The sequence below is a fragment of the Caretta caretta genome, chromosome 5 (genome assembly GCF_965140235.1).
Source record: "Caretta caretta isolate rCarCar2 chromosome 5, rCarCar1.hap1, whole genome shotgun sequence".
Taxonomy (NCBI): domain Eukaryota; kingdom Metazoa; phylum Chordata; order Testudines; family Cheloniidae; genus Caretta; species Caretta caretta.
Genome location: NC_134210.1, coordinates 135,980,810 through 136,003,751, shown reverse-complemented (window position 1 = coordinate 136,003,751; position 22,942 = coordinate 135,980,810). Strand labels below are relative to the sequence as shown.

The following is a 22,942-nucleotide window of genomic DNA, read 5'->3' as shown; positions in this document are numbered from 1 at the left end:
TTGTCACCTACTACTGCTCAGAGCCAGGCGAGGATATATGGTGGTAGAAACAGCGGCAGCCAGGCCCCACTAGCTCTCTGGTAGGCTAAACAAGCAGTGTATTTCCCCCAGAAGTCCTCACGTAGAGAAGACTTCTGAAATACTAAGCTGTAGCCCAAACGGCAGCAGACAGCTGATGTCATAATCAGTGATGTCAGTGGCATGAAAGTTCCAAAATTACCCCTGGTATTTCTCGGCTTGCCATGGCTTCTGCCAGTGCAGTCAAAGGGAATCAACATCTATGACAAAAGGAAAGGAAATGTCAGTCAAAGGAAGCGCCAACTCTGTGGCGGAAGCAACAATCCAGGAAGGTCCTGCAAAACGGGCGGTACTAGTTAGGGCCAGTAAAAAGCCTAAAGAGAATAGCGCTTCATCAACTCAGGGAAGCCCTAAGATTGTGAAGGAGACTAGAGCGGTGATCATAGACATTGGCACAGGTTACTGTAAGTGTGGATTTGCTGGAGAGCCTCGTCCCTCCCATGTTATTTCATCCACAGTGGGCAAGCATTTCCAGGAGACTGCTAAAACTGGGGACAATCGCAAAGAAACCTTTGTTGGAAAAGAACTTCAGGATGTGAAAATACCTCTAAAACTGGTCAACCCCTTGCGACATGGCATAGTGGTCGACTGGGATTGTGTCCAAGACATTTGGGAATACATTTTCCACAAAGAGATGAAGATTCAGCCAGAGGAGCATGCTGTCCTGGTATCCGACCCTCCACTGAGTCCTACCACCAACAGGGAGAAATATGCCGAGATGCTGTTTGAAACGTTCTGCACTCCTGCCATGCATATCGCCTACCAGTCCAGATTATCTATGTATTCATACGGAAAGACCTCCGCTCTCGTGGTAGAAAGTGGCCATGGCGTTTCATATGTGGTCCCTATCTATGAAGGTTATACTATGCCAAGCATTACTGGAAGAGTAGACTATGCTGGATCAGACCTCACCCATTACCTCATGAAGTTATTAAATGAGGCTGGGAAAACATTTACTGGGGAACAATTAAGTGTGGTAGAAGATATCAAGGAGAAGTGTTGCTATACGTCTCTGGACCTTCAGCATGACATGGGTTTGCCTCTCCAGAAACAGCAGGTTAATTATGAACTTCCAGATGGGCACCTAATTGCCATTGGCAAAGAGAGATTCCTGTGTGCTGAAATGCTCTTCAAACCATCCTTGATAGGATCACAGCAGCCAGCGCTCTCACTGCTGACAATGACCTGCCTCAATAAATGTGATGCTGATCTCAAGAAGACACTGATGGGCAACATCTTGCTGTGCGGAGGTTGTACCATGCTGAGGGGTTTCCCTGATCGCTTCCAGAGAGACCTGACCAAGATGTGCCCCAATGACGACCCCATCGCAGCAGCATCCCCTGACAGAAAGTCTTCTGTCTGGACGGGAGGGTCAATTTTGGCATCACTCAAGGCCTTTCAGCAGCTCTGGGTTTACAGAAGAGAATATGAAGAACAGGGTCCTTTCTTCATCTACAGGAAATGCTTCTGAATACAAAGTGGACAAGACCGAGCTTAGCATCAACACTGCTGCCCAGAGTGGACTGTAGATGTCTAAGAACCTCTGTTTCTTTCTCAGATACTGGTAGCAAACCAAGCTACTAAAATGAAGTTTGGATCTGTGTTCCACTGTGGCTGTATTAAATGCTCAGAGCATTCTGTGTTGCACATTAACAGCTTTTATCTCGTCTGTTTCATAAGGATTTTCACTGTAGCCTATTTGACAAAAGAGGATTTACCAGTGTACAAGGGATATAGCAGTTGGTACAGACCCATTGTCTATTGCAGTGGGTTTCAGCCTGTGGTCCAGGGACCCTGGGGGCCACAGGCTGTCTAAGATTTCCAAAGGGCTCCCCAGCTCCATTTGAAATTTGTTATGGATCCTCAAATGAAAAAAGGTTGAAAATGCCTGATTAAGCGATGGAGAAAAACAGCACCATTTCCAGCATCTACAATGAGTCTGCTGCTGACCACCAGCTATGGTCATAATGAAATTTTTCTAACTAATGGGTTACCCCTTAGTGCCCAAAATGGATCCGGGCTGGTAGACTAGTTTCAGAGTAACTGCACATGCAGCTCCGTGGTCCACTCCAGGAGTACTAACCAGGTCTCCCGCAACAACCTGGCTCGGGGCAGGGACCTTTGTCCCACGCCTTTCTGATTGGAGGGGTTTAAGGGCGCACAGCCCCTGCCTTACATTGTGATATCCTTAGCAAGCCAGTCTGCCTAAGGGCCTGTGCCTTGCTTTCTTTGAGGCCTATGAACAGTGTATAGCCAGCACTTACAAGTTACCACACAGCTCCTTCAAAGCAAGCACATTTATTCTTAAGGTGAAAGAATTACAGCTGAAACATCATAAAAAACAATAGCTGGATTTAAACATGCTCCATAGGGCCCTAGTACACTGAAGTCTTTCCAACCCTTCCACAAGGGTTGAGGCCCCCTTGGACAGAAGGTCTTGTCCATTTGCTGGATTAGAAAGAACACCTTGTGCCAGTTAAAGTGCAGCCCTTTTACACCAAAAGCCCTTTTTTTTGTCTGCTGGTCTCAGGAAAACCCAGTAGGTGCGAGCTGTTACCAGGGTGGTATGTCTTGGGGAGGTGAGGGGGATGTTTACAGCTTGAGTGAGTCACCACAATCACCCTCCCATTTTTAGAGCCTTGCAGAGCTGTGGCCACCCTTCCCTGTGGAATTGCACACAATCCCTGGCCCAACAGTCCATAAAGCATTCATAACCTACATGCAATTGCAATATCTGTCACCCTCAGACTGTGGAGTCCCAGTGGAATTCTGCTAGCCAAGTGTATGAAGTGTACAGGAGATTTGCTAGCTGTAGATTTATTCTGTCAGCCTGATGGAAATGGTAAGTCCCTCCCTCTTTTAGCACATCACTTGTACCTGGAGATGGCTTGTGTGTGCCAACCCTTTTCCCAGGATATCCGGGGAGAACATTCAGACCCCAGCCATATGAAAGCCCATTCCTGTATCCAGGAGTCTGTGGACAGTCTGATTTGAAGCGCTCATGCAAAATAACACTTGTCCAACAAACCGACTCAGGGCAGCTTGGAGAGACAGTTTAAGCAATATCATCTTTATTATGCCATGTTTTGGGAAGAGAAGAGGTTCTGTACAGTAATCACTCTGACAAAGCACAATGTGCCATAATCTGCTCATGTACAGCAGTGTAAACCTAGGGCCATACTTGCTGCTGGTGTAAACTGGCACAGATGCACCAGCTGAGGACCTAGTTGCCTAGTGTACAGTAGCTCCAGTGCAGTCAATGGTGGGACCGGGGATTGACTGGACAGGATTTGGCTAACGTCTTGTAACAGCCACCCAACGTCAAATGGGAAAACAAAGCTCAGTGCAGCAGGGAGGCAGTGGCTCTGTTGAACATTCTTAAAAAATGCATCACCTGGACTCCAGGGACACAGGATCCAAAAAGAGTGAACCTGGGCGATGTAAAACGACTGCAGTCTCTGCACAGCCATGGCAGCAGGGACGTACTGCAGCCAGGACAGCTGGCTCGGAAGCGGTCTTAGGTGCAATGCACCAGAGCTGCAAAAGGAGAGAGGAAGAGAGTTGGCAGATGTCCAACTCAGACAGCACCAGTAAGGACTTCTCTATGGGGACTGCCTCTCTTCTTGTTCTCCAGGGTTGGCGAGAACAGATCTACAGTTTGTGTGGCTGTGTAAGTGTAAGAACAAAATGAAGGGGAAGCAATGAGCTCACAATAAACTACAGTTGAGAGTCCAGCAAGATTTCTTGGCCTCAGGTTACTGTAAGAGATTCAGTTTCCACTGGATATTTTTATTGAGTTTTGGAGGAATAAGAAGTTCTGCATCTGAAAAGCAAGAGAAGAGAAGGTAAGGTTCCCTGAAGTTCTCTTAGGAGCTGAACACTAGAAAGTCTCCATGGCCCTTCTTTTGCAGGCCATAAATGGTTGCTGACAAGCTTTCAAACAAGACAAGAGTTTCTCTTTTAGGAGAGGTTTCAGAGTAGCAGCCGTGTTGGTCTGTATCCGCAAAAAGAAAAGGAGGACTTGAGGCACCTGGAGACTGGCTTAAGGGTGTTGAAGGGAAGTATGTCCAAGTGGGGCTCAACAGGACCACTCCAGTTAGAGGGCCTCGAAGGGCATGTGACACATGTATAGATTTACAACTTGGCCAATCTATTTTGGGACTGAGGTGGGTTTGCCAGATTTCACCCCAAGCAAAAATATTTCTACAGATACCATTGTGATGCTAGTAGACCAGGTGCCAGCTGAGCACTGAAATTCATAGCTGGAAACCAGACCAGCTCACCTGTTAGTATAGCTCAAGACAGATGTTAGACTTGTAAGGATGTGTTTACACTATAAAACACTTGTAAGTTGCGGTATACAACTTGTAATGCTTGTATCCCATGCTATAAGATAATATGTAAGTTTTGCTTTATAACTGTAAAAATGCCTGCTCTGAACTTGTGAACCAAGGTAGGAGGAGTGGCTCTCCCGCCCCTCAAGGAGGACTACCAAGACAATAGACCCCTGTGAAACAAAGACTGGGTTGATGGCCCTCTTACACCCACTGCAGGTGCTATGTGCAAGAAAATTCATCCCATCAGCTTGAATTCTGGAAGAAGGAAAAAAAGACAGCTGACATGAAAATTCTTCATCTCTTTGCTATTTGGACTGTCACAGGGCTGGAGCTAGGAAACAAAAGCAGAGATCCCCAGGCTCAACCTGGGTTAGCCCTAAAAGACAATCAGTGCTGACAGATTACTGCAACTTGTCACCTTTTGGAACCACAGACTAACTCATTTGTATATATACGTTGCCTTCTTTAACCTGTAAATAATTCATTTCTTTTTCCTAGTCAATAAACCCTTAGTTTACTATAGGGTTCACTATGAGCGTTGTCCTTGGTGTGAGATCTGAGGTACAAACTGACCTGGGGATAAACGCCTGGAATCCTGGGACTGGGAGCAATCTGAATCTTTTGTGATTCTTGGTATAAGTGACCATTTATCACTTAGTCCAGCTTGCCTGAGCGGCAAGATAGACTGGAGTGCCCAAGAGGACCCTCTCTGACTCCATGGTAAGACTATTTTAGGTCTTCAAGAGTTCACATTTGTTACTGGGTTGGTGAAATCTAATTCTAGAACATACCAACAGTTTGGGGGCGTCTGCCCGTTTTTGACAGTCTGCCCTGAGGTAGGCACTCACAGTCATGAACAGTTCCAGACAGCATGACAACCATCATCACCAGTAAACCCTCTTTGTTGCAAGGCAAATAATGCTTTCGAACAAAGTCCCTAAAATATCCCTGCCCCTGACATTTCAGTTTTTCATTTTCCTCTTGAAAGTGGACTGCTGCTCTGAAGAGGAAATCCAAACATGGCATTGTGGAGTTCTAAGTTCACCAGCTCAATTATTCCACCTCAAAGGTGTACACTTGCACAAGGAAAACATTTCTGTTGACAGTAAGCCTGCAAACCCAACATGGGACCTAGTCAAGCTGGATTCTTTCCTTCTTGTAGATCTCGCTAGCAATACCTGCTCTTCAGACTAAAGCAAATTCTTCAGGACCCCAGTGCAAACCAACACTGCAACAGGTTAATACAGGTTACCAGGGGTGGTATGTCTTGGGGGGGTGTAAACCTAGCACTGATCCACATAGCACTGATGATCATTTGGACAACGTTCTGAAGGAGCGGAATGATGCGGTGGAAGTGGCTGGGTTCTTTTGAGCCAATGCTTACTCTAGCTGAGAGATCTCCCCTGGCAGCAAAAGGCTTAGGAATAAAGTTGAGCAAATAATCGATGTTTTGGTGCAGGGATCCAAATAAATAAATAAAATCCAGTTTAATATATGACACCAAACCAACTTTTTCCATCAAATCAAAGACTCAAATTTTGTTTTGAATCAACTGAAATGTTTTGGGTCAATTTGAAACTAAATGGGGTGCGTGTGTGTGGTTCAATTACTTTGTTTCAGGTCAACCAAAACATTTTAGATGACTAAAAATAATTCCTCCCGCACAAGCTTTTTGTTTTGATTTGATCACGTAGGGGTGTTTTCCCACTCTTTTTTAAAACAGGCCAATTTGAATTTAACACAAAACATTTAGATTTTTTTTTTAATTGTGTTTTTTCTTGGCCAAAACAATTATTCATCAGCCCAAATTTCTGGATAGCTTGGAGGCACCAAAAATGCATTTTTTGACTAAAAATCTTGCGTGTCAAAAAAACATCACCCAGCTGTCCCCAGGAAGCCTACAGCTCCAATTTCTCAAGGTCCTGACCCAGCAACAGTCAACAGTGGTAAACATGCACCCAGGAGTGCATGGGCAGTCTTCCTTTTTCAGCATTTCACAAGCTACTTTTGGGTTCCTCTAACTTGGTTACATTTCATCTTAAAACAACATTAGACAGGTTGTGGGGTGAACTCTACCAGGTGAGTTTTTATTAGTGAAAAAGAGTAGATATAAATCATCTAAGTCAGACCACAGAAATCATCTCCCTTCTCCTTAGATTTCCAGCTCCTGAGAAGCAGGTACCTGGTTTGTCTAGTCAGGTGTAAGTGCCATGCACTCCTAGGGCAACAACATTGTCAGAGGAATTCATGAAGGGAAAAGTGTAACCCTTACAAGAGACACATCTGTTTAATGCCAAGAGGGAACATCAAAAACACGACTGACCTACCACATCGACCTCCAAACTGCGTCACTAGGCCATAGCTCTATAACACATCTAGCCCTAGTGACGCTACCATTGGAGATACCCTGTACCTACGGTTAGGATGCCGTATCCTTTCTTTAACTAACCTTGTACTGCAGGAGCTGCAATTCTTTGCTGTTGATAGGCGGCCATAATGCTATTTGCAGTTGAATTGGGGCCCAGGACCTGTAGGATAGGCAATACTGGTACATCAGCAATATTCAAGTCCTTATAACTATGAAGCAGAAGATTCCACAACCAAGCTCCCCAAGATCCACCCAACCGGCAGTTCTGCCTGTTGCCACTGAGGAAGTTAGTGCTCCCTTTGCAGGATGGGAGCTTGCTTGATATTGCCATTGGATTCAAAGGGAGATCTGCGCTCCTGCTCCTCCCCCCATGCCAACGCTTGGCATTTTCGGCAGATGATGCTAATGGCACGTATCCATCCATCTGCAGCTCAACTTATGGCTGCCAAGGCAGCTGCTATGAGATTCAGAACCAGTGCAGGGGCTCTGTGACGAACGGTGTGATGCGACTGTTGCATAGAGGGGGGTGCAGGGAAGTAAAGCTGCACGACACTGTGCTGCAATCTGAGGGCCCCACCAGAGGAGACAGAGCACCCAGGGAGCACCACAGATCACAGACAGAAAGAGCTGGTGGTTAACATGGAAAGAGCCTACAGAAGCCCTGTGCAAAGACAGCAATAGGAGCTGGCAGGAATGGCATCTCAGGAGCACCTGGACTTTAGGACCATGCATGAGATCTTCTCCCCACCCCCGTGCCAGCCCCCTTTGCTGTGACAGTGTTGCCAATTCTTGAGATAAGCCACAAGTCTCATGATGTGTGTGTCTGTCTTAAAGACCCAGCTCTTAGAGGCAGGTGACTGCAGGAGAACCTCAACTTGCATTAAAAATAAGTTTCTTGCCCTGGTGCTGAGGGAGAAAAGTTTCAAAATGTGACCCAAGTTAACCCTAAAGGCTGGGGAACCAGAAAGCATGGAAAAAGAAATCTCACATTTTCATATCTTTAAAGAGTTTTGTGATTTTTTAAGCTTGTCATGATATTGACCACTGGCAATACTGTAGAAAGTCTGAGTTAATTCTCCATCCCCTCCTCTTTCTGTCCCATTCATCATGGGGCATGTATACATTGTACAAGAGCAAGGGCATTAAAGTGACTGTATTGGTAACATAAATATTTGAAGTCCAATGGAGGTAAGATATGTTAGTGGTCAATTCAGGATGTTAACAGTTCAACCATTATAAAGATTTCTTTGCTCAATTATAAACATATAAAGGAAGAGTATATTGCACTGAACTCCACAAACTGCTTCACTTAACACAGTGCACTGAATATAGAAGGAACACACAAATCATCGAAGTCCCCTAGCGCTATTGAGCCAGTTGGATCACTCCCAACTAGCACCGGAGACAGCAGGCAGTGTCCACGCTGGCTGGCAGCCAAGGTCTGAGCCGTGGGAAGATGCAGCACGCCTCTAGAAATACACTCTCTAGGAGGTCTATCTGACATACTGCAACAAGGGGCAGATTTGGAGGCCGACACTGCCGCTGACTCCAGTCACAGTTTGTCTGAGTTAAAGACTCCAGGGTTTGCCTCTATAAACGATACCACAGCACCACAAATATGTAAGCTGCAAACAGCGACTCAGGTCACAGCCATCAGGGAGCAAGCACCTACTGGGTTAGCAGGATTCTGTTGCAGGTCTGTGGTCCAGATTTCCGGGAGTGACCTCTCTATCAACTGCAAAGCCTCTTCCAGGGCCTGCTGCAGCTCCCTGGCCAGCTCATCGTAGCCAAAGAGCACAAGCCCCTTTAATAAGCTGTGCACTTCACCTGTGAGGAAGAGATCAGGATAAGCTCCATCACAGCGATCAACAGTTCACTGAGCAAGCCACGGGGCTGTTCTAGCACTGGGGACAGGGTGAACGGAGCAATGGAACACAGCTGCTGTTACCCCTGGGGCCAGGTGGGTTCAGCATGAGGGAAGCTCTCTTCACATTAGCGCAGCCCAGCTCTTCTCACTCTGATTCTTTACACCTGGGGGCTGGGACTATTTTTTACTCATCAGAGCAGTGACAGCTGCAGAGGTTTGGAGCAGCAAAGCCAATCAGTAGCCCTGATCCTGGCTCCTTGCCAAGGTGTCTCTGGGGAAGAGGCTGCTCTCTTCAGCGACCCTCCCCCACTCTCGAGGCTTGGGCAGTAGCTACTCTTTGCAGCCCATCTGTCAAGATCCGAACGTGGCATCTGGCCTCAGACCGCTGCACAAGCCGGATGCTGGCTTGGCTCAGCCAGGGGGCCTTACCCTTCATGTTCTCAGTAGTGCGGATGTTTTCTCCCAAGGCCTCTAGAAGGGCCAGATCCTCCAGAGGGCTTCCTTCTTTCAGACTGTGCTGCTTGCGCTCTGCCTTGCGACGGTTCTTGGAGGATCGGCTAGAAGAAAGGAATGTCCAGTATCACCATGGGCAACAGAACAGGACAGAGCAAACAGCATTTCTTTTCCCTCTTACAAGAGGAAGTCATAATCCCCAGCTGCCCCCCAGTTCCTCCCCCCGCCCACAATGAAGCCTGCAAATAAATGCATCTTACCGCGGTAACGTACACCTCTTACTAAAGCATGCAAGACGCAGGTGGGCTGCCAGCCAAGGCACAGAATGAGGGCTGGCTTCCCACCTGCACTCATTGCCTGCTGGGTGTGGCTGCCAAGGAGCTGGTCCTGAGGATGGGTCTGTGTTTGCTTTGACTAGACTAGCCGAGCAGCTGCCGTACAGGGGCCACACCCGCTTCCATGGCAGCTGGACAGATCCAGCTGCTTGTGTCACGGGAATGGCACTAAGGGACTGGACTGCAGCAGAAACTCTGGCCCAGCCTGCGGGACCAGCTTGTCTGCAGCGCATTTCTTCTTCTTTTTAAACCCAATTATACAACTGCTGGTGCACTCTCCTGTCTGCACCCACGGCCCCGCAGTAGTGAGAGTCCATCGCTGCGTGAGTAAGCATGCAGATGGAGTTAGTACAGCCACGCATTCCACCTCTCGTTCCCCCAGTACAGCATGAACAGCTGCAATCTGGTTTGAGGGCAGGGACATACGCAGATATCCTCGAGTTACTATGCGAGTATTTGCCACTCATGTCACTGGCTGTCACGATGCTGCTGGTTTCGGAAATAAGGTCTGCCTCCAGACAGTTTGGTGTCTCATCATCTGCAAAACAAATTAGCAACAAATTAGACCTTCCTCTGGTCCCCAATGAAGGTGGAAGTTATTTTACAAGCACCAGAGGAAAAAAGAACAGCACATGGTTACACTGAGAGCAGGCGATGCCAATGGGCAGTCCAGGGGAGGGACACAGGACATCCTAGCTCCGAGCAGGGTCTGTCTGGAGAAGTCTAAGTACCATGGACATATGGAGAATAGGACCATTCCCCATTTATCTCCAACTTTCCCTCCACAAGAAACAGTCTTACACGGGACCTCTACTGATGGACCAGTACCCTGGTGGCACTGGGAGAGAGCCTCTGTCCCACAGTCAAGTTCCCCCAGGACATGGCAGAGGAAGAGAACAGGCGCAGTAGAGGGGCAGGGGTAAGACACGGCCTTCATGCCCCTACCCTTGGTGGTGATCATGATCTTTCAACAGCCAAGTCAGAGGGAACAGAAACTTAGGTGGGCTACGTTTACCCCTGCAACAGGACGAGGAGGTTACTTACCTGTACGGTACCTTGAATTCAAAATGTTTTGTGGGTATGAGTGTTCCCCAGAAGGATGTGCGCGCACCTACACACTCTTGCCAGGAGACTGTAAAGCAATGTCTGCAGGCCTAGCAGAGCAGCTCCTCATGGTCCTATACCAGGACACATAGGGAGGTGCAAACCCACTGCCACTCAGTTCCTTCTCAACCACAAAGTCAGACACCACGGCAGAAGGGAAGGAGGGCAGGAGGCGGAGCACCCACTGGGATAAAACATCTCGGAGAACTCATTTCTGTGCATGTAAGTAACCTCTCCTTCGACTGTGTCCCCTTCTGGGTGCTCCATCGTAGCAGACTCCCAAACAGTAACTCAGCGTGGAGGGGGTGGTGAGGAGGCAAATCCAAGGCAGACTGGAGGACTCACCAAGTGAAATGTCAGCTCTGAAAGCTGGTAAAATAGTGCAATGCTTGGCAAATGTATGGATGAGGACCAACTTGCAATCCTGCAGATTTCCTCAATGGTGAGATCTTTCAGAGAAGCTATAAACGTGAACTGAGGTACAGGGGAGTGTGCTGTCGCTCTATGAGGGGGTTGTACTCTGGCAGTCTCATAGCATGTTAAAATGCAACCCGAGACCCACTTTGATAATCTTTGTGTTGAAACGGGCTGCCCTTTCATCCTTTCAGCAAAGAATACAGAGAATCTGGGAGAGGTACTGAAGGCAAGATTCCTGTCTGGAGGCATGAGGCTTTGGATAAACACTGGTAGACTAAATTTCCTGATTAACATGGTATTCCAAAGAAACCTTAGGGAGGAAATGAGGATGGGACATAGTGTGACAGTATCCTTGTAGAAAGTAGTCAACAGTGTGTCTGCCATGAGTGCACCAAGTTCTCCCATTCATCTAGCCAAAGTGATAGCTATAAGGAATGAGGTCTTGAGGGAGAGGTACAGGAAAGTACAGATAGTTACTGGTTTCCTTAAAAAGTATTGAGTACAAAATTAAGGTTCTATGGGGTAGCAGGCTCCATACAGGGGGAAACAAGTTGTATAAGCCCTTAAGGAACCTGGTCGTAATAGGATGAGCAAACACTGAAAAGCCCTCAATAGCCAAGTGGAAGGATGAATCTGACTGAGCTCACTGCCAAAACTGGTCTCTGAGGCCAAATGGTAGTCTAGGATCTTGGAGAGTAGAACTTCTGAGGTTTGACAAGAGTTAAGAGAACACCAGGGATGGAAATGTTTCTGATTCTGCAGGTAAATTTTGCAAGTAGTAGGTTTACAGGACACACTTCTTGAGGGGAAGGCAGAGAGGTATTCCTACTGAAAGGTGAAGAAGGTTTGAGAACCACACCTGCCGCAGCCATGACGCTGCCATGAGAATAAGCCTTGCTCTTTCCTGTCTTAGTTTGATCAAGGGCTTGGGAATTATAGGTGGAGGCAAGTAAATGTACAGCAGGATATAGTTCCATGGTGTTATCAGGGCATCTCCCAATTAATTGCAGTCATGTCCTCCCTTGGAGAAAAGATGTCCGCTCTGGGGAGACCCCACTTTTGGTAGATGCTGTGGAAGACAGAAATTTTGAGTTCTCACTCATGGTGCTGATGCAAGTTCCCGCTCAGGGAGTCTGCAATTGTATTCTGAGGCCTGGTAGAACTCTCAATGGCTGATCTATCTGACAGGAAAAGCACAAGTTCCAATTTTAGCAATTCTACACATAAGGAATGGGAACTTGCTCTTGCTTTGTTGGTTGATATGACACATTTCTGCCCTGTTGTCCAACATTATCCTAACAAAGTGGCCCTGTATGTCGTGAAGGAAGTGTTGATAAGCATAGCAGATGGCTCTCGGTTCAAAGGATGTTGATGTGAAACAATCTCTTGTGAGGACCACCTGCCCTGAGCTGTGGCCCCCCAACCCAAGAGAGAGGAGCTCATGGTGAGGATTTTTGGGGGTGGAGAGTGTGAAATGGGGTTCCCTTGCAGCGGGCCCTTCCACCAGCTGAGCGCCCAGAATTCAGGGGTCATGTTAAGCATTTGGAGAGACCGTGCCTGTGCCACATCTGAAGGCACCTGAAGCACGGTCTTGCATGAGATGCGACAAACATGGAGGCCAACACATGGCCTAGGAGTTGTAAGGAGGTCCTTGCAGCTGCTTGCAGACTGCCTTGTAGTATACAGTTTAAACTGGACATGGGGGAGAATCTTTTTTTGGAGGTCTCCGGCAGCTAGGGATTCTGGCTCCAATGCAGTATATTCTCTAGACTGGAGTCGGCGTAGATTTCTTCAGATGGATACAAAGACCCAGGAAATGAAATGGGGGTAGTGCCTTTGAGGTTGCTGACTGGCCCCTAGAAGGGATGGACCCCGAGAAGCCAGACATCCAAGTATGGGACTTCTGCGATGATCCCCTGACGTAGATGGGCTGCTGCCACCAAGCGGACCTTTGTAAAGGCCCCAAAGGGGAGGACTCAGTACTGGTAATGATCTGAGTCTATCTGGAAATGTAGAAAATGCTTGTGGATCACTACAAGAAAGTAGGTGTCCTGAAGACTGAGGATGACGAACCAGTCCTCCAAATCTAGGGACAGAATTATGGTGGCTAGCGTCACCATCCTGAAGTACTATGAAAGGACACAGGTATTCAATTTTCTGAGACCAAGTATTAGTCTTCACCATCCGCCCCACTGGGAACTTGGAAATAGTCGGAATAGAACTACTGGAATAGAACTGAAACTCAGGGGAACTGGCTTGATTGCCTCCAAGAACAGGAGAGATTGGACCTCCTGCTTTAAGAACCCCTTATGAGAAGGGTTCCTGAAGAGGAACGGGGCAGGGGATCGAATATTCCACATCAACCACCTCTAGATTCCATTTTTCTGATGTGATGTGCTTCCAGGCAGACAGGAAGTGGGATAATTAGTCTCCAAAAGGGGGGTGGATGGTAGAATGTACAGCAGAGGATCTGGGGAAACAGGCTGCTCAATTCTCTTGACCACACTGTCTGTTAGGAGGTGCCGATTGGTAGTGGTAGAGGGGGTGGTCCCCTTTTGTGAGGTTTGGATCTCCCCCTCAAAGGCTCCGAAGGCCTAGGAAAGGCCTGTTGTGGGTGGTACTGGAACCGTCTGGAAAGTTGTGTGTTTGAGATCTGCTAAAATGTCTTTTTGTTGCAAGCACATAAATTCCCAGTGACTGCAGGGTTGCACTTGAATCCTTAAGGGTATGCAGTGAAGAGTCTGTTATCCACGCTGAAGAGCTTTGGCTGTTCTAATGGAAAGTCTTCAACAGGACTGTGACCAGTAGGTCCGTATCGGGTCTGCTGGGAGCGTAAACTGATGCCAGCCACGTCTGCAGGGGTCTGAGGCGTAGATGTGTGTGCTGGACCACATCAGTACATGCTGCAATGTGGCCTAGCAGCTTGAGGCATACTCAGGCACTTGTGAGTGGGTGTGCCCTGACGTGCACGAGGAGGTCCAACATGGCTCAGAATTGGGACTCTGGCAGGAAGGCCCTGGCCTGGGTGGAGTCGAGTACTGTTCCTCTAAACTCTATCCACTGAACAGGGGTCAGAGTTCATTTCTGCTTGTTTATAAGCAAGCCCAGACCCCGACAGGTGGACCGCACTAAATTGAGGCTGTGCTGAACCTGGGCTTGTGACCTGCCTCTAACAAGCCAGTTGTCGAGGTGTGGGTAGATCTACCTCAACGTCTCAGGAAAGCGGCCACTACTGCCATATGCTTCATGAAGCCCCTCAGATCATATGAAAGGCAGAAGGGCAGCGCCATGAATGGTTAATGGCCCACTATGAATCAGAGGAATCTCCTGTGCCCATGGGCCCCGGACAATAGAAATATGGAAGTAGGCATCCTTTAAGTCGAGGACAGCATACCAGTCTCCTGAATCCAGAGAGCAGATGGAGACCAAGTCGTCCATGTGGAACTTCAACTTCTTGAGATATTTGTTGAGGCCACACTAGTCTAGGATGGATCTGAGGCGCCCTTTGGCCTTTGGGATAGGAAATATCAGGAATAAAACCTCTTTCCCCTCATATGTTGAGGAACTTCCTCTATGGCCCCTCCACGTAGGAGGGTTTCCATCTCCTGGATGAGGAGATGCTCATGAGAAGGGTCCCTGAAGAGGGACGGGGAGTGGGAGGGAGGGATGGAGAAAAACTGCAGGGTGTAACCAGCTGTTACGGTGTTGAGCACTCAACAGTCCAAGGTCACCTGGATCGATACAGTGAGGAAAGGAGACAAATAGTTCAGAAACAAATGGGGGGATGGATCCTGAGGCCAGACTGGAACACTGTCCTCGGCATACCCTCCAAATACCTGCCATGGGCCAGCTGGGTGATGCGTGGGACCCAACAGGGCAGCCAAGGAAGATGGGGTGGGTCAGTAGGGTTTAAAGCCTGTCTCTTTTCTTGTAGGAGCTCTGCCATGGTGGACCCGAAAATCTAGGCGGTGGAGGTAGCCAGAAATGTTTCCTCGAGGCCTTCGGTGTGTACAGGCTCAAGGACCAAAGTGTGGCACTGTAATCTTTCAGGCCATGCGGCCTGGTATATGTCTGCTCTGAAAGTACAGCGTTGCCCTCAAATGGGAGGTCCTGAATAGATTGCTGCACCTTCTGAGATGGCCCCGAGGATGGCAGCCACGAACTGCATCGCATGGACACATTGGAGGCCATAGATCTGGCCGCTGAATTGATCACATCCAACACTACCTGGAGAGGGGCTTTGGCCACTGGCTTGCTCTTCTCCAAGATGGATGCAAACTCTTGTCTGAGCTCCTGTGGCAGGGAGTCCTTAAATTTAGCCGTGGAGTCCCAGATATTTTAATTAAGGCTGTGAATCATTCACAGAGATCACAGAAAGTCACGGATCTCCATGAATTTTGCAGTGCTGGTGCAGGGAAGCCCAGGGCCCAGCAGCCCCAGGAACCAGTGGCAGCAGCGGGGGCCCCCGGCCATCACCTCCATATTGGTTCACATAACAAAATTTATGTGGCAGCGGTGGAGATGAGGGGTTCGGAGTGTGGGAGGGGGCTCAGGGCCAGGGATGAGGGGTTTGTGGTGCAGGCTGCCCCAGGGCTGCAGTGAGGAAAGAGGACTCCCCCCAGCCCCCTCTTGCTACAGCAGTTTGGGGCCGGGGGAGAGGCGCCTCTCCCCTGCCACTCCAGTGGGGCTAGGCTGGGATGAGGGAGGGGCTCCTCTCCCCGGCAGCTCTGGTGGGCCTGGGCTGGGCTAGCCGAGTGAGGGGCGCATCTCCTCTGGCCAAGGCAGGTCCGTGCGGGGGCTGGCGGGGAGGGGCGCCTCTCCTTGCTGCCACAGGTCTGCGCTGGAGCCGGCAGGGAGAGGCATCTCTCCCTGCCGCAGCCCTGAGCCCCAGTGCAGGGCTTAATAGGCAGCTGCGTGGCCACACAGCTTAGAGGGAATTTAAGTCGCAGCCTCCTACAATCAGCTCTGATGGGGGGCCGGGGAGCGGTGCCAAGATGGCAGAGAGTGATACGGAATCATGGATCAAGGCATTGGAGACCCGTGCCAAGGGGTGGTGATTGGTGCTGCAGAGTCAGCGACCGGCGCTGAGAAGAGGATGACCAGTACCAGAGAGACGTCGCTGGGGCTGTGGTGTTGTCAACCGGTGCCGGGACTCTGAGGACCGGCATCAGCCAAGCAACCACTGCAGTGGGCCCATGGGTGGCTTCCCTTTGGAAGGGGGTGCCTTCACTGACTATGCAGCTGAAGGCAAGACCTGCGGTGTGGGTGGCACTGGTAGAGCCAAGAGGTCCCTGGCCACCTGAAACGCCTCCGACGTTGAAAGCACCACCAGGAACAAGGGTCCCCTACCGCTCCTGGGAGTCAGAGGTGGTTCCCTTACTGGGCTTGGAGCCCTGGTGGAGAGGCTGCCTCTTGCCACTCTAAAGAGGGCAAATGGCCCGATACGGGTCCTGTGCCTGCTACCCCTTCTTTGTCTTTCTTCAACACAGGGAAACGTCCTCGATCTGTGCGCTGCTTCCTCTGCTGCTTGCTCGGCGACAGTGACGGTGAACAGTCCTGAGGTGAGCCCGGGGCCAGTGGAGCACTCTGTACCAACATCCATGTGCTCGGTGCCGAGTCAGAGTGGGATGAGTCTGAGGATGGTCTAAGTGCCGCCTTCATCAGCAAGGCTTTTGGATGGATCTCTCTGTCCTGTGTGTCCTCGGCCTGAAGCCCTTACAAATTTATGCACTTGTCTTTGATGTGCGTCTGCCCCAGACACTTTAAACGGCTTGTGTGGGGGTTGCTGACTGGCACAGACTTGTGCCAGGCAGAACAGTTTGAAGCCAGGGGAACAGAGCATGCCCCATCCCTCGGACAATGTCCTGAAGGGACTACTAACTAGCTGAACTTAACTAACTGTTAACACTAAGAAATAACTACGTACAAGAACTGCAGAAGAAAAACCACTAGGCGCACTTGCTATCGTAAGGGAGAAAGGCATTCCAGCAACCGTCATGGACAGTAAGGAGGAACTGAGAGTGTGCACGGATAGTAATAAGGAACGGAGGGAGCCTCATATAACGGCACATGAGTGCAGGGCTCCAGGGGGCGCCAGAGCTGGCCCTATGGATTCTTCCAAGGCAAAAATCTCTGGTAGCCATGCATGTGGTGGGCACGAACACACCTAACATGAGCAAGCACTTGAAGAATAAATGGACATGCAGTCTCTCTGCCTCAATCTCTGAGAAGGTATTAAGAGGCAGTGAGGCACACTTCCTTATCTGCCCTCATCTGGGAGCACCAGGAGTTGCACTGCACAGAGCGGACACTGCTTTACAGACTCCTGTCGAGGGTTCATAGGGACACAGATTTTAAGAAAGAGGAGTAGGAGCTTTCTTTTAAAATAATCCCCCTGGGCTTTCCTGAATTGGCAAAAGGGGAGTGAGCCAGAAACCTCACCTCTAACAGGTACTCTACAATGCAGCATGTGTGCAGATTATGACTAAACCCCAGCGTGGAAAGGAAAACATGGTCCCTTTCTTGGGGGCTTTTCGATATATGTGGAAGTGTTTAACTCAGGAAAGTTACCACACTGACAGCTCTATAGAAGAAAAAATTTAAATTTTAAAGCAGGAAATGCAAAGATTTCACACAAAGTGAATGAAATCAACAGATCACATTCTAATTCTCTGCCTCTTGTAAAAAATTTTTGTAAGAAATATAAAACCAGAAGGCCCCTCTCACAAGCTACAGCAGACCCTAGCAACAGCCATTTACATTAGGGCACAAGGAGAGCACAGGAAGACTGTTCGGCTTAGAAAAGAGATAATTAAGGGGGGATATAATAGAGGTCTACAAAATCATGAATGATGCAGACAAAGCGAACAAGGAAGTGTTATTTACTCCTTCGTGTAACACAGGAGTCAGGAGTCACCCAATGAAATTAAAAGGCCGCAGGTTTAAAACAAAAGGAAGTATTTCTTCACACAACACACGGTCAACTTTTTAACTCGTTGCCAGGGGGTGCTGTGAAGGCCAAAAATATAACTAGGTTCAAAAAGAACTAGATAAGGTCACGGAGGATAAGTCCATCAATGGCTATTAGTCAAGATGGGCAGGGACACAGCCCCTTGGCTCTGCGTATCTAAGCCTCTGACTACCGGAAGCCGGGAGTCGATAATTGCCCTGTACTGTTCACTCCCTCTGAAGCACCTGGTACTGGCCACTGTCAGAAGACGGGATACTGGGCTAAAGGGACCATTGATCTGACCCACTACGGCCATTCTTATGTTCCTATGAGGAAACCACTTCTTTGGTGTTTTCAGGAATTTATTAAGATACCGGTAGTTATTGACACCTGCATTGGTTCAGAAACGTACCCAGTAGCCCTTGGCGGGCCTGCTCCTTCAGCTCTCGAACCACCAGGAGGCGCTTTCTGTGGCGAGTGAACGTTGTTTTCTGAGACTCCAGAAACACCAAATAATTTCTCTGGGCTGCATGAGAGAGCAGATGGTGCAGAAAGGCCAGGAAGGTGTTAGGTTCAGACCAAAGATAAATAAGCACATTCTAAAATTTAAAACCCTTTTCCAAATTCCCTTTGGAAGCAGTGATAGGGCCAACACGTGTTTGTATTGTTAACATGTATTGTGTTAGTTTTATGAAGCCTAGGCGCCCAGCACAGTGGGGGTAGAACTGTTCAGGAATCACATAGGGTGGATGGAAATTCAAAGCTTAAAAAAAGCCAACAGGAGATTAAAGGTAGGTTGCTAAATCCAGAGTGCCAAAAGGCAGCCACGTGCCTAGCCTGGGGTTTAGAAGCCTAACTTGAAGCTCTTGTTTGTAAGGCTCGTGGCCACAGTACTAGTGACCCTTCTTCTATTCCACTTTCATTAAGATGGTTCAGGAGAACAGAGCACCCAACTCCCAGCCCCAACACCAAGAGAAGGAGAATTCTCCAGCTATATCTGCCCACCTTCCTTTAGCCCTCAAAGCAGGAGAAGGAAGGCTAAGCCACCCTGAAACTCCTCCACAGAGGAGCTCCATATACACACACTTTCCCTGCACACAGCTCTGTCTATGCACTTCCTTTACTAACCAATAATATTCCTATTTTCCAGCCTGACTCTCCCCCATTCACATAAATCCCATCACGCAACACTGATGTCTGAGCAAATTTTGCCACTGATCTCAAGGAGGGTAAGATTGAGTAAAAAATGCTTGTCACGTTGCTGCATGCTAAGCTGTGCTGAGGAGAGTCAGATGTGAGTATGTAACCCACATACCTCCTGGGTGTGGTGCCCTGTCCCATCTAGTGGCACCGAGACCACTTGGAGAGAGCGATATTAAGGAGTCTGCTCTACAGCCTTAGCTAAGGGCCATGTGGCTTTTAGCTCTTGCAGTAGAGGCTCATGTATTTAGCTCCAGAGGTCCCAGGTTCAATCCTGTCTGCCGACAACCATGGTTTGTTGGTGTGACAAGTGGGGGCTCGTCCGGGATTTCAACTGGGAAGTCTCTGAAGCTCAGGATGTGCTTCCTCAGCTAGGAGAAGTATGTAACCCACACACCTCCTGGGTGTGGTGCTCTGTCCCATCTAGTGGCATTGACACCACTTGGAGAGAGATATTAATGAGTCTGCTACAGCCTTAGCTAAGGCACACCTGGCTTTTAGCTCATGCAGTAGAGGCTCATGTATTTAGCTCCAGAGGTCCCAGGTTCGATCCTGCCCACTGACGACCAGGGTCTGTCAGCGTTACAAACAGCCATCCACTTGTAACTAGGCAGAGCCAATGAACAACCTTCCAAACATCTTCTGATGCCAGGTCTCACCACATTCCCTTGGACTCCATTACAAACAAGCAGAGAGCCCTCCACGTGGAGGACTCCTCACAACAGTAAGAGACTCACCTTCTAGGATAGCAGGTTTGAAGTTGGTCTCCAGAATGTCTAGTCTGCCGTATTTGTGAATCTGGGGAGAGAGCAAGGTGAGGAAGTGGAGAGTTCTCTCAGGAGACAGACCACACACAGTCTCACACTAGGAACTCTCTAGGCGTTAGTACTTTGGAATGCCCTTACTAGTCTCAAGGCTTCTTCCCAGATGGTCCCTTCCAAGAGCAGGAGCACAGCCTCTTCATAGTCCTGGGGAAAGGAGACCAAGTATGCAATGGTTACTGTCCTACAATCAGGCGTTACCTCTGGCACGGGGCACTGGGCTCCTGGATTGCACCTTCTCAAGCACAATCCCCATCACAACTGTACTGCAGTCAGTGCCAGGAAATCCTGCCTGAAGCCAATCTACATATTTTCAGCATAAGGACATCTTAACCCCAAGCTTTGTTGATTTTTTCCTCCACTATCCTCCCTGCCATCCCAAAACCTAGCCCGTCAATGCCAGGGCCAGCATCACTCCTGGGCAGCCACTCATTCCACAGGCATGTGAGAAGAAAGACTGGCTTCAAGTTCCTTACAGCAGAGGGCAAAAATCAAGTCTACTTAAGTGTTTCTACAAGCGTGGTTTAAACCGCAACACATCCAGTGCCAGTATTCTTCAATAGCTATCGCTGCAGCAGGCACGGACATGCTCCTTTCAGGACTCTTGGCAGCCAACTGAAATTTATTAAACCCAGCTCAACCATACCACTGACAAGTCCCCTCCATAAACACTTGGGACCACACAACAGGCTTTGTTGTCCTGTCCTATAGCTTCTGCTTAGCTTCTATTCATCCCCAGGCCGGTTAATCTTTTTGTCAGAGGTGCCAAACAGATGGAGTCTACATGACAGTGAGGGGACATAAGCCCTGGGTCGAGAGATCAGTATGAGGGCAGGCAGACGGGAGGGTGTCACCAGGGTGCACGGTACCTGTGCATACTGCTCCAGGAGTATGGCTGCCTCAGCATGTTTCTTCTGTTCAACTAGTTTTCCTACAAGAGAAGGACAGAATTAAGCATTTCAGGAATAGCTGGAGTTTGGGTCCAGACAAGAGACCTGATCTAAAAGTGGAGGATGCCCACCACTGGGGCTAATGAAACCGCAGTGTCAGTCTGTAGCATCCATGAGCCCACTAATACTAATTCCTCTGGCTGGCTGAAGGAAGCCTGTTTGCATCCATCTTCCCTATGCCTAGGGGAGAGAGAGACAGGAGTGAGAGAGAGAGAGAGAGAGAGAGCATGCGGGCGTGTAAGTAATAGCAAATGGAGGTTTCCTTTATTTAAACTTGAGCCAGACCTTACAGATCTTGCTCATGCAGAACTTGCCCCAGCCTTCCCACTGCTAGCATGAGGTCTGCAGGAACAGTCATCCCTTCTCTGCTCAAGGAGCGCTCATCTCTCAGACCAGAAATGGGTGTAAAGGAGAGAAAGGAAAGGCAGCTGTGCCATGAAAATTCCCCAGCAGCTTCGCCATATATCTTCCTACTGTATTTTCCACTCCATGCATCTGATGAAGTGGGTTTTAGGCCACGAAAGCTTATGCCCAAATAAATTTGTTAGTCTCTAAGGTGCCACAAGTACTCCTTGTTCTTTTTGTACATGACAAGAGAATCCAGAGAGCCCAACTGAGACTGGGGCCCCATGATGTCTGGCGCTTCACAAACAGCCTGCAGTCTGCACAGACAAAGAGAGGGAAAAGAAATGGAAGAGACGAGAAACGACTTCCCCAGGCTCACCCAGCAGGGCAGGGCAGGGACCAGAACCCAGGTCTCCTGACTCCCAGCCCACTGCCCTGACCCCTGGGTCCCAGTGCTGCACTATCCAGTTAAGCTTTTTAGAAAGCTGTTTTAAAACCAACAGCTTCTAATAAGAGTCAGATTTTTAAAGCCCAAAGGGGCCACTGTGATCATCCTGCCTGCCCTTCCGTGTAACTCAGGCCCAAGGACTTCCCTGAATTAATTCCTTAATTAATTCCTAACGGAAGGTTGGACATATGACCAGGGAAGAGTATAAAAATATTGCTCGGGCATGTAGGAATGATATCAGGAGGGCCAAATCGCACCTAGAGCTGCAGCTAGCCAGAGATGTCAAGAGTAACAAGAAAGGTTTCTTCAGGTATGTTGGCAACAAGAACAAAGCCAAGGAAAGTGTGGGCCCCTTACTGAATGAGGGAGGCAACCTAGTGACAGAGGATGTGGAAAAAGCTAATGTACTCAATGCTTTTTTTGCCTCTGTTTTCACGAACAAGGTCAGCTCCCAGACTGCTGTGCTGGGCATCGCAAAATGGGGAAGAGATGGCCAGCCCTCTGTGGAGATAGAGGTGGTTAGGGACTATTTAGAAAAGCTGGACGTGCACAAGTCCATGGGGCCGGACGAGTTGCATCCGAGAGTGCTGAAGGAATTGGCGGCTGTGATTGCAGAGCCATTGGCCATTATCTTTGAAAACTCGTGGCGAACGGGGGAAGTCCCGGATGACTGGAAAAAGGCTAATGTAGTGCCAATCTTTAAAAAAGGGAAGAAGGAGGATCCTGGGAACTACAGGCCAGTCAGCCTCACCTCAGTCCCTGGAAAAATCATGGAGCAGGTCCTCAAAGAATCAATCCTGAAGCACTTGTGTGACGAAGCGGGACTGTTCTTAATGTTTCCTCTGAATAGTGTGGGGTGCCTCAGTTTCCCCTAGGCAGTTCTTAAGTATCTAGGGGGTGGAGTGGGGGTGTATGATCATTGCAGAGCCCTAGAGGGCAGGTGTGTGCAGGGGTCTGGACACAGAGAATGGCCGACACCCTGTTTCCTGGCAACTGATGACCTGGGCCCTTCCCCCCTGCAAGGTGAGAGCTGAAGGGTTGGAGAACAAAGGAATCAGGTGACCACCTGGCCCGGGAAAGGAACAAAGCCCAGAGGAGGAGGGGCTGGAGGGGGTTTTCAGTTTGGGGCTGGCTGGGACATGGAGTGAAGTGCAGACGTGGTTGTCTGGCTCACTGCCCCCCAAAATGGACCCAGCTGAGGGGTCCCGTTCTCTGCACCTGCGAGCTCTGTTTTAGACCATGTTCCTGTCGTCTAATAAACCTTCTGTTT

At 49.0% G+C, this 22,942-nt stretch overlaps 2 protein-coding genes across 3 annotated transcripts in view; one reads left to right on the top strand and one right to left on the bottom strand.

Moving 5' to 3' along the window:
* Positions 1 to 120: 120 nt before the first annotated feature.
* On the top strand, positions 121 to 1,559 carry ACTL7A (actin like 7A). The gene has a single exon (XM_048849715.2). The coding sequence runs from the start codon at positions 281 to 283 to the stop codon at positions 1,547 to 1,549; it is 1,269 nt and encodes a 422-aa protein (XP_048705672.1). The 5' UTR covers positions 121 to 280; the 3' UTR covers positions 1,550 to 1,559.
* A 1,568-nt stretch (positions 1,560 to 3,127) lies between these two features.
* ELP1 (elongator acetyltransferase complex subunit 1) overlaps positions 3,128 to 22,942 on the bottom strand; it is a 115,746-nt gene continuing 95,931 nt past the window's right edge. For both annotated transcript variants that reach the window (XM_048849682.2, XM_048849679.2), the window contains exons 29-37: positions 20,799 to 20,860; positions 20,014 to 20,076; positions 19,846 to 19,906; positions 18,321 to 18,434; positions 9,865 to 9,976; positions 9,080 to 9,207; positions 8,456 to 8,610; positions 6,865 to 6,943; positions 3,128 to 3,901 (exon numbers count right to left, since the gene is read on the bottom strand). In XM_048849682.2, the coding sequence (XP_048705639.2) occupies positions 3,834 to 3,901; positions 6,865 to 6,943; positions 8,456 to 8,610; positions 9,080 to 9,207; positions 9,865 to 9,976; positions 18,321 to 18,434; positions 19,846 to 19,906; positions 20,014 to 20,076; positions 20,799 to 20,860 (842 nt within the window). In that variant the 3' untranslated portion in view covers positions 3,128 to 3,833. The remainder of the gene's footprint in view (positions 3,902 to 6,864; positions 6,944 to 8,455; positions 8,611 to 9,079; positions 9,208 to 9,864; positions 9,977 to 18,320; positions 18,435 to 19,845; positions 19,907 to 20,013; positions 20,077 to 20,798; positions 20,861 to 22,942) is intronic.